The sequence below is a fragment of the Thrips palmi genome, unplaced genomic scaffold (assembly GCF_012932325.1).
Source record: "Thrips palmi isolate BJ-2018 unplaced genomic scaffold, TpBJ-2018v1 HiC_scaffold_7, whole genome shotgun sequence".
NCBI classification, from domain to species: Eukaryota; Metazoa; Arthropoda; class Insecta; order Thysanoptera; family Thripidae; genus Thrips; species Thrips palmi.
The window spans coordinates 7,810,885-7,820,943 of NW_023144634.1; the positions used below are offsets into that span (position 1 = coordinate 7,810,885).

Consider the following 10,059-nt stretch of genomic DNA (forward strand, 5'->3'; position numbering starts at 1 on the left):
GACGCCCCCAAGCCCAAAGTCGTTGTTGGCGTGCTGGGATTGGACGGGGGTGGGGTTAAATATTTACGGGACGACTTGTACATCGGCCGCCACGGCCAAGCGCGGAGCCGCGGAGTACAGTGGTGCGTCGCACAGTGGGCCAGGAGACCGGCGCAGGCGGACAAAACTCTTGACGCGTTTTGAGCTCTAGGGACTCCAGAGCTCAAAACGCGTCTAGAGTTTTGGCCGCCGGCGCCGGTCTTCTGGCCCACTGTGCGTCGTCGTCGGCCCACGCGGCTCGGCGCGACATTCGGACAGAGACGCGGGTAAGCACGCCCACGACGCCCCACGGCCCCACGGCCCCTCGCCGCGGCGCACCCCCTTCCAGTGTGAGGGACAGGGGAATTCACTTACGGACGCGGGAGAGCGGAACATTCAAATAACTCAGCGGAGGGCACATCGCGCGAGATGAGGTCCCGGCGGAGGTGGAGGGGGAGGGGGAGGCGATGTAAGCAACAAGAGCGCGCGCGCGCGCGCGAGCGAGTCGAGCGAGCCGAGAAAAAGACCCTCGCCCAAAAGCCAATCCGGGTGGAGATTGAGTGAGAGCGAGAGAGAAAGGTGATGGAGCCCGCCAAGGTTGTTCGTGGGAGAGTCGCCGGCCTCGGCCGCTTCGGCAGACAGCACAACTGCCGAAGAAGGCCTGGAGGTTGAATCCGCACCCGTGGGGCCGAGGCCAGGGCTGGTGGATTCTTCGGCCGACTCTTCCAGCAGAGGGCGGGGAGGGCGGTAGAGCAGCACAAAGCCCGAAACAGGGACGAGGTGGTCCGCGTGAAAACACAACAGGCTACGCGTCGGAACAAACAGCCAACAGCGGCCGGCCGTAAACAGGTCTGTGAATAGACCGATGAACGGCGCGGCGGGCCGGGGCCGGGCCGCGGCCGGGCCGCCTGGTGGCGTACTCCGCGCTTTGTGTCTGGGCGGTCAGGGCCGAGCGGGGCCGGGCATGCTGATGAGGTTTGTGTTCATTTTAAATCTGGCCGCGCCCGTCCGACAGCCGCCGCCCCAGTGTACCCGCGCGCCGGGTTTGTTCAGCGTAAACCCCTCTCTTTTGTGGTGTCCTAGTTCGCGAGCGAACTGTCAACCGCGCCGGATCGTGTAAGGCCGCCGCTCACGGACGCACACGCAGACACACCCACGCAGACACACACACACACACACACACACACACGCGCGCGCGCGCGCGCGCGCGAAGTTTGATTTCGCAATGAGGAAGCAAGGCTTCCCCCGCACCGTCCGCACCGCACCGACGATCGCCTGCACGGCAAGCGGCCGCCCGCGTCCCGGGGGCCTTGGGCTTCCAGCCCTCGGCTTTCGGAGAGCCCGGAGCTGCCCGGAGCCTCATGAGAGACTGAGCCAGCCCCGCCAGCCTGCCGACCCAGCGCGCGGAAAGCGGGAAGCGGAAATCCGATGAGGTGTGGCCGGCAACTTCCTGGAGCGAGCAAGACTGGATTAGGGGCGTGGCAACCTTGGACCGGGGCGGGGCGGGGCGTAGTGTGGGCCAGCACAGGTGACGCTCAGCAACGTCAGCGGCAAAATAAAGCTTTCTTGCGCGAGGGACGGGCTTTCTACTCCGGGCTTTCGGCACCGGGCTTACCGAGCGAGGGAAGGTGAGGCTGGAGCGAGGCAACCCCCGGAAGGATGGGAGGATGGAAGGCGCTTGGGCAAAGGGCCCACTCCCCTAGGAGTGCCGAGGTTGCCTGGCCTGGGCTGGCCTGCGAGGGGTGGGCTCGGACTAGCTGGGCCGGTCCGGCGGATCGGTCCCCGAGGACTGGTAACCCGCCGTGAGGGCCTCGACGGCGTTCGCCTGGCCTGGCCTCGGCCTGCCGTACGAACAGCCTGCCCTACACCGACCGCCACCGACCGCTGCAAGGACTGGGCCAAGGGCCGTCCCACCCCCCGGAGCCTTTCTAGAGCAAACAAAAATGGAGAGGCGGTCCTACGTCAGCGTCAACCGGGGGCTGCATGCCTCCCCGCCACCCCGCCGCCCCGCCGCCCCGCCCCGCCGCCCCGCCAACCGAGCCCTCTAACTTTGACGCCGTCCGAAAGTTGACGCCACCATCAACGACACACTGAGGCTTGGAGTGGGACGGGACGGGACCCTCAACGGGACCGCTGGAGTAGTCCCAGCTCATCGGCTGCACTGCTGCGCCAAATTACAACTTTCCTTTTATTTTCCCGAGATTTTTTTTTTTTTTTTTTTTTTTTTGTCCCTTGACAGTCAGCCGATCCGGTTTCGATTGGGGCTCGCCGCGTGTCAGGCCCGTGGGCTTGGCTAAAGAGACACCCACGCGGAGCTAGCGCAGCCCGCAGGCACGCCACCTCACGAACGGCCGAAAGGGGCGGTCGAGGGCGGTACACTGCGAGAACGCGACGAACTCGGCGAAAGAATCGGAGGACTGGAACGCTGCAGCGCTGTCCGGCGCGCGCTTCATCGGGAACACAAACAAAGGCCCGTCATTCAATTACAAACGGAGGCCGAGGAGCAAGGACTCGAATCGCTGCCGAGGCGCCGAGTTCGTGCAGACAGCCCCACAGTGGGCCAGAAGACCGGTGGAGGCGGTCAAAATCCCGGACGCGTTTTGAGCTCCAGAGTCGCCAAATGGGACTCGAGCCGAGCGTGTGACCCCATCAAGACATTACGCTCCGAACGAGGAATCCATTGGTGGGGTCACACGCTCGGTTCGAGTCCTGTTCAGCGACTCTGGAGCTCAAAACGCGCGTCTAGAATTTTGTCCGCCGGCGCCGGTCTTCTGGCCCACTGTGCCGAGCCCGGACTCGGCTCGACTCGGCTCGGCCGGAGCAGCGCCCGCGGCGCGACAGAAGCTCGACGCGCAACTTGGCACGGTGCTGACATGGGGAACACTAACTTCCCAGTCCACAAAGACAGAAAGACAGTCAGAAAGCGCTTGAGCGCAGAAGACTTCTCCCCCATTTCCTTCTTCGACGCTCACTCACTCACACACTGGCGCACTGAAGCAGAGTCCTTTCGCCTCATTCGATGGCTCTTAACGAGTGGAGCAGTGCGATTGCGGCGCTGTGCACAGCAGGCTGCTGGTTTCCGGTCTCCCACCCCGCAGGAAACACAATGCCTGGCCGAGTGAGTGCACTTCAGGCGACTCCAGGACTCCAGGGCCTTAGTCCGCGGAGGGGGGGGGGGGGGGAGTCACTCACACAGACTCGCACACACACAAAGCGTTTTCAGTGACACACGACCACACACCAAGGACTCGGCGCGCTTTCCGTATCAATTATGGAAGGCTTCGCGTTTCAGCGAATCACTTTTTGGCGTCGCTAGCGGAGCCGCGGAGCTCCCAGCGAGGCAGGGCGGACGGGGCTGGCAGCCATGGCAGCCCACCCCCTCTGGAGCCGCACAGCCCGCAGCCCCGCAGCCAGCCCCCCTCTTGCTCGGGCGGGCCTTGCCGCGCCTTGCCGCGCCTTGCCGCGCCTTGCAGAGCACCACCGAGTCCTCTAGTCCTCTGGGCATGGCGGCCGCCGAGGCGGGCGAACCAGAGATGAGCAAATTGCAGAGGAGGGTGGTTCTGCATGTCTACCCGACTGTCTGTCTGTCGATCTGTCCGTCTGTCTCGCTTCTCGACAGCCCAGAAGGCCGTGTACTCTTTTCTTTACCCCCCCCCCCCCGCCACTCTCAGCGCCGCGTCCCCGGCGAAAATCACGTGACAATGGGGCGCAGGAAAACGCCCTTCTCAGCGCCCCAAACGACAGCAGACGAAACGCCCCGCCAGACGGATCGCGGGGCGCACCGCGAGTGCACGTCCGACACCGCCGAGTCTCCTCGAAATCAGATTGGCCGCGGAGGAAAGAAGGAAAAAAAGATGAAATATTAAAAGAGAAGGGAAAAGTTGTGGAGTTTGCGGGCCTCCAGAGTTGACATTGCGGAGATATTGGGTACATAGGGCCGCGTTTTGCTCGGTTTCTCTCTGTCTCTGCGCCGCTTGCCACTCCGCGTTGATTCAGCGTCCATTTCGGGCCGCTCCTTCGTCCCGGTCGGTCCTGGGACTTGGTCCTGGGACGAGGTCCTGGCTGTCGCCCGGACCCAAGTTTGCCCAGCCCTGCCTGGCTGCGTCCCTGACTCCTTGCTCCGGACGGCGTCTCACCCGTCCCTCCAGTGCTCTGTCTCCGTTCCACTTTCTGGTCACTGCGGCCCGCCCTGCCCGCCCTGCCCGCCCTGCCCGCTTGCATGCTGTATTTTGTTTCTGTATTTTAGTTTCCCTCTTTTTTCTCCCTTCTCCTCGCTCTAGCTGCGCTGCTCCGCTGGAGGCCCGGACTTCCCCCACCCCGACATACCAGCACTGTGTGTCGTCCCAGTCGTCCCCCGTTTTCAAAGCTCTGCCCGCTCGGCTCTGCCGGCTCTGCCACTCGGCAAACTTTTCTCTCGGCCACCGGGCCGTCGGTCTGTTCTTGGGCGAGGGCGAGGGGGAGGGTGTCGGGGAGGACGGCGGCGAGGGGGATGGGGCGGAACGGCCGTGGACGCATTCCGGGGGTGCGGCCGGCCAGGGATGTTTTATCGCCATTCCGGTTCGGCCCTCTCCCTCCCCCTCACCTGACGGCCTTCACCTTCACCTGGCACCACCACCACACAATTAGGCAGCCCCAAAAAGCGGCCGCCGCCGGGATTCGAACCCGCGCCACTTCCCTCTCGCTTCCGGTCCAGTGAACACTGCTGGCTATTGCTGTCCTTCTCTCTCTCCAAATGATCCCGGCCGCACAATGGGCCTGGCCATGCACGTGGCCGATAACCAGAGTAATAATATCAAAGGGTGGACAGGCCGCGGGGTTGGGGTGCTGGGCGTGCTGGGTCGGAACTTCGGGACGCGCAAGAAAGCGGCCTGCCGCTTCGCCTCGGCTGGACCTGGAGCTGACGTGCTAAATTTTCCACCACTTTTTTTGCCTTTCTACTATTTTGTTTCTTTTCGCCGCGCTGCTTTCAGACGCGTCGTGTGTTGTGGGTCACCCTTAAAAAGGGGGGCGTTAGAGCCGATCCCTTTCCCATCGCCCCGCGGCCCTGCCGACGGGTCGCAGAGGAAGAGAGAGAGAGATGCAGGTGGTGTGAATCTGTGAGGGAAATGGGTGGTGTAAGGGTGTGACCCGAGAGGACACCGGCGGCGGGCTCCGCCTTGCCGCCTTGCCCCGCTCTGCTTTGCGCTCCGCCACCCGGGCCACCCGGGCCAGCCCCTAGCGCGCTCCCTCCTTTGCTCCCTCGTCTCCCTCGTCTCCCCGTCCTCGCGCATTACAACACAGCAAACCGCACACATGTGATATCGGCCCACGGCCCCGCCCCGCCCCGCCCACTCGCTTCGTAAACTTGCCGGAGAAAACCCCTTCTCGGCGAGGCTGCCGGTTTGGGGGCGGCCCGCGAGCGGCCTGGAAGCCGAGCCTGGAAGCCGGGCCTGGAATAATACGGTACCTGGCGGCGGATTCAAGCTGCTACCTCGCACCACATTGCAGGCTCCGGGCTGTGATTCGTTCCGTGGGCTTAGAGCCGCCCCATATCCCCACGCCCCCACACCCCACGCCCCGCCTCTCCAGTAAACGGCCGAAAATACGGCTCGACAGACCTAACCCAATTTGCGTGCGCTGCGAGGCGTTCCAAGCCCCCCGTCCCAGGGCGACGCCAGGGCGACGCCGAGGGCTCCGAGTGAGCCACGGGGCCATCGGGGGCCATCGGGTCGGCTTGCCCTGCTGCGCCCTGCTTGCCCGATGGAGGTCGATTAGTGATGCGCGGTCGATGCGAGGCAACCTGGGCCGCTTGGCCGCGTCGCCGCGTCGCCCCGTCCGATGGCCCCGAAGACGGAATAAAGATGAGGACGCCCTGACTCCTGGACCACGCTGCTACCGACAGCGACCCGCGGCTGGAGACTACACCAAACCCCCGCGGGGCGAACTACTCTGTGCGAGGCAAGCCGCGCTGCACTGTAACTTTCTTTTCAGCAGAATTCTTTGATCAACACGCCCCGATCCCCCCGAACGGTGAGCTCGCCTCAGCGCGCCCGCCCCGCCCGCCCCGCCCGACGGCCGGTCTAGCCGACGCCCCGCCTTTGAGCGTCGCCGGCTGAAAGGCGCGGCGCGGGCGGGGCGGGCGCGCTGAAAAGAGCTTCACAGCGCACTGCCTCATTACGGGGAGGCAGGGCCTGGCAGGGCCTGGCAGGCAGCCTCGGTGCGGCGACACTGCCAATACCGCCCACCTGCTTGCCCGAGGCTGCCTGCCAATAGTGTCCTCCTCCTGCGGATAAGCGCCTTATCGGCACGGCAGGCCCTCTTCCGGCATGGTCGATACTGGAGTACTGGTGTACTGGGGGACGATCCGGCCGTCCCCAGGGCACGCCGCCCGGGCCGCCTTGCCCGCCCCGCCTGGCCCGAGGCCTGGCCCGAGGGCTGGCCTTGTCCAGGTGCGAGTCGAGGCGAGGCGGCCGCCTCCACCGAGGCCCTGTCCGAGGACCGCGGCGTCAACAAACAGAATGCAGCGAACAAAGGGCAGCCTCTCCGCGCGCCCAAGCCGGCCCCACACCGCAAAAAAAGGTAAAACTCGTTTTGGCCTCGCGGCCTGGCGCGCCGCGTTATCAAATGAAATTAGCCTCCCCATCCAAAGGAATTTCTCAACCGTGAGGCGGGAATTAAATTGCGTGATGGGTAGCCTGGCGTTGCCTGGCCGAGGCTGGTGAATTTTTAATCGCGCCGCGTCCACGGCGGTCCACGGCGGTCCACGGAGGACTAGACGCAACGAGCCGCGAAATTTCTCATTAGGAACAACAAGTGAAACTCTCCTCTTTGAGCAAATTGCGGTGGCTAGGCGGGCGGTCCGGGCTAGGCTGGAGAGGCTACCCCCTTAACAAGAAGAGAAACGAAAAACAATAATGGAAAGTCTTAACAGTAAAAAAAGAAAAAAAATGAAGAAAAAAAACAGTACAAGTTGTACCCCACTTTCGCGCACGCCGCCTGCGACGCATTGTTCCTCCGAATTCGTGTGTTTTTCAGAAAGACAGGTGAGGGCGAATTCAGACACGATTACAAAGTGAATCCCTCATTAAAATGCCCGATTGGTATTGTCGTGAATGAGCGTTGAGTTTACCTTGACAGATCTTAAACATCGTTCGGGCAAAAAATGGAAAATATTTTCGCAAGACTTTCTACACTTGATGATTGTAACGTCCCAAAATGACGCCACACTTTGGCACACAGGAGACATGCGTTCAGGGGTCGAGCCTACGGTCATTCGCCATATCACAGTTGACAGACATTATGTTCACTATTTACAAAATGTTCATTATTATCAAATAAAAGTTTCTTTTTAGTTTCCATCGTAACATACTACCTCAAAAACACTGCAGTTAAAAGCAGTTTAGGGGAGAAGTAAATGCGCATATTAACAAGTACATTGATCAAAGTGATATCCTGTTCCGTAGGAGTAGAAGTAGTCGTAACCATACAAATTTGAAGTAAGAGATAACTTTGTTGAGTGATCTAAAGAGTGACTGGAGTGATTTCCTACTGCGGTCTGGTACCACTACAGTAGCCTACTTCCGGCCGCAGCGATAAGAATGAAACCGACAAGGCGGTGGGTGCCGCGCACTATAATCGAACTGCTTTCGATTATTCATCTCACCGCCGTCCCGAAGACTCCACTGACGATGTGCGATGTCACTATCCCGGCGACGAGTAATCCAGTTGGCCTGCAGGACGCGGGCAGGACGCGGGCAGGACGCCGCGGCGGCACTCTCACACGCGCACGCACGCACACACGCGCGGGGCGCGCGGGGCGGTCTAGTCACGCACGAACACGAACTCGTTGTAGTGGTTCCAGCGGTTCTCCTCCGAGTCGACGCCGGGCTTGAGGTCGGCGCTGCCGCCCGCGGTGCCCGAGCCGCAGGAGCCGGCCAGACGGAAGCCCTGCTCCTGCAGGGAGTCGAAGGCCTGCTCCAGCGACGAGTGCTTGAGGAAGAACCGCGCGGTGTAGCGGTCCGTCATGCCGTGGTCCGGGTCGCGGCTCTCGTTGAGGGCCTCGCCGAACACGGCGCGGCACAGCGCCACCCGCCCGCACACCAGCAGGCGGGACAGCTTGCGGAACTTGACGTCGGCCAGGCCGTCGCGGCCGAACGCGAAGCTGCCCCGGTAGCCCACCGTGATGAAGCCGGGCGGCCGCGCCCGCTCCTGCGCGCCCATGGCCTCCAGCATGCCGGAGAGCGCCATCTGCTGGCCCTCCTCGCGGAGGCGCTCGCGCTCGCGGAACGAGTCCGGCAGCACCAGGACGCCGCTGCGCAGGTAGTCCAGCACGTAGCGGAACAGCACGCCGTCGCGGTCCAGGAAGTACTTGCCCTTGGAGTCTTTGGGCGGCGGCGGCGCGGCCCCGGAGAACAGCCGGCCCAGCAGCGACTCGGGCTCGCGCGTCAGCGTGGCGGGCGTCGTCGAGTAGAACACGCCGCCCACGTTCAGCTCCACGACCTGCGGGAAGCCCTCCATGGCCTCGGACAGCTCGGCGGCACGGCAACGCGCGGACGCGGTGGCGCGGTCAGCTGTCGGCTGACGCGAGGGAAGCGCGGTGCGGCGCGGTGCGCGGTGCGCGGTCGCGGGGCTGCGCTGCGGCTGGCGGGCTGGCTGGCTGCTGCTCCAGTGACTGCGGCCGCTCAACTGGTCCTGTCCCAGCGCAGCGCCATGGCAGCGCGCAGCACAGCGTACGGTCTGACGGTCTGGGGGGCTCCTGGCTCCCCCGCACCTGTGGCTACGCCCCCACCCCCTCCCCTCCTGGCCCCGCCCCTCCCCGATCAATACGGGCCGGGCTGGGCCAGGCGGGGCCCAGGCTGCATGGCCGAGAGGGCCGAGAGGGCCGAGAGTCGGCGCGGCGCGGGACGGGACGCGCGGGACGCTGGCCATGGCCAAGCAGCCCAGGCAGCCCATCCCCTTCCAGCCCTGCAGCCCTAGGCAGCCCTGCCCAGCCACCCTTAGCCGCCACGCCCGCACGGCCCGCAGGGCCAGCAGGGCCAGAGCCAGCACAACAGCCACGCCACGACTGCAGACAGCGGGGCACCCCTCTCCCTCATCTCATTCACTTTCCTCTCCGCCCTGGTCCTGGTCCTCGCCAGCCTCCTCGTGCGGATGGTGGAGAGACGGCGCCGCGCCATAAATAGAGGACGCGAGACAGGCAGGGTGCCCGCCAGCCCAGCGGGCCCAGCGCCGCGTTGCATGGCGCGAGCCGCGCGAGCGCGCTGGCATATGGAATTGGTCTTCTCCGGCTCAGGCCGCTTCCACGCACCCTTAGCGGCAACTGAAAGGGGCGGCGGGGCGTTCCGGGCGTTCCGGGCGTTCCGGGCGTTCCGGGCGTTCCGGGCGTTCCGGGCGTTCCGGGCGTTCCGGGCGTTCCGGGCGTTCCGGGCGTTCCGGGCGTTCCGGGGCTCAGGCGACGCGCTGCGGTGCGGCCCTGTCGGAGGAAGTAACGCGGGATGAATCAAATCAATCCCCGGGCCGGCGTGCCCGAGGGCGTGCCCGAGCGTGCCGCACCAGGAACGCCACTCGTGCTGTCGGCCTGTCGGCCTGTCGGATTGCCGATAAGCGGAAGCCAAATCCCCATCCCCATTCCGTATTGGAATTTACTTTCCTTCTGCTTTTCCCTACCCGTTTCGGTCGTATAAAAGCGCTGAGCCGGCCGCCGCGTGCGCGGCGTGCGCCTTGTGCAAATCAATCCATAAGTCAAGTGCGCTTGCCTCCTCCCTCCCCCTCCCCGGCCGAACCGAGCTGGCCGAACAGGTGGTGGACACACTGTGGACTCACTGTGGACACAGCACGCGCCTTCTTTATTGCCCGCCGAGCCTGGCAGCCCGGCAGCCCGGCATTCCGGCCCACTGCTGTTTCTACAGAAAACGCCGGAGCGAAAATAGAAACGAGGGTGGACGGCCGTGGCCGTGGCTGCCAGCTCCGGCTGTCCGGGCGGGGCGGGGCGGGGCGGGGAACGACCGTTAGGTCGTTGTGGCCCTGTCCCCCGCCCCACCCCGTTTCGCTCAAGACGTGAGT

General features: G+C 64.1%; 1 protein-coding gene across 1 annotated transcript; it reads right to left on the bottom strand.

The window, feature by feature from the left end:
• Positions 1 to 6,438: 6,438 nt before the first annotated feature.
• LOC117652765 (BTB/POZ domain-containing protein KCTD12) lies at positions 6,439 to 8,514 on the bottom strand. Its single transcript, XM_034397858.1, has one exon. It carries the CDS (start codon positions 8,512 to 8,514, stop codon positions 7,819 to 7,821), a length of 696 nt encoding a protein of 231 aa, XP_034253749.1. The 3' UTR covers positions 6,439 to 7,818.
• Positions 8,515 to 10,059: the final 1,545 nt, after the last annotated feature.

What these genes read in the sequence shown, in the direction of transcription:
- LOC117652765 (XM_034397858.1), bottom strand. Translation starts at nt 8,514, where the DNA reads ATGGAGGGCTTCCCGCAGGTCGTGGAGCTGAACGTGGGCGGCGTGTTC.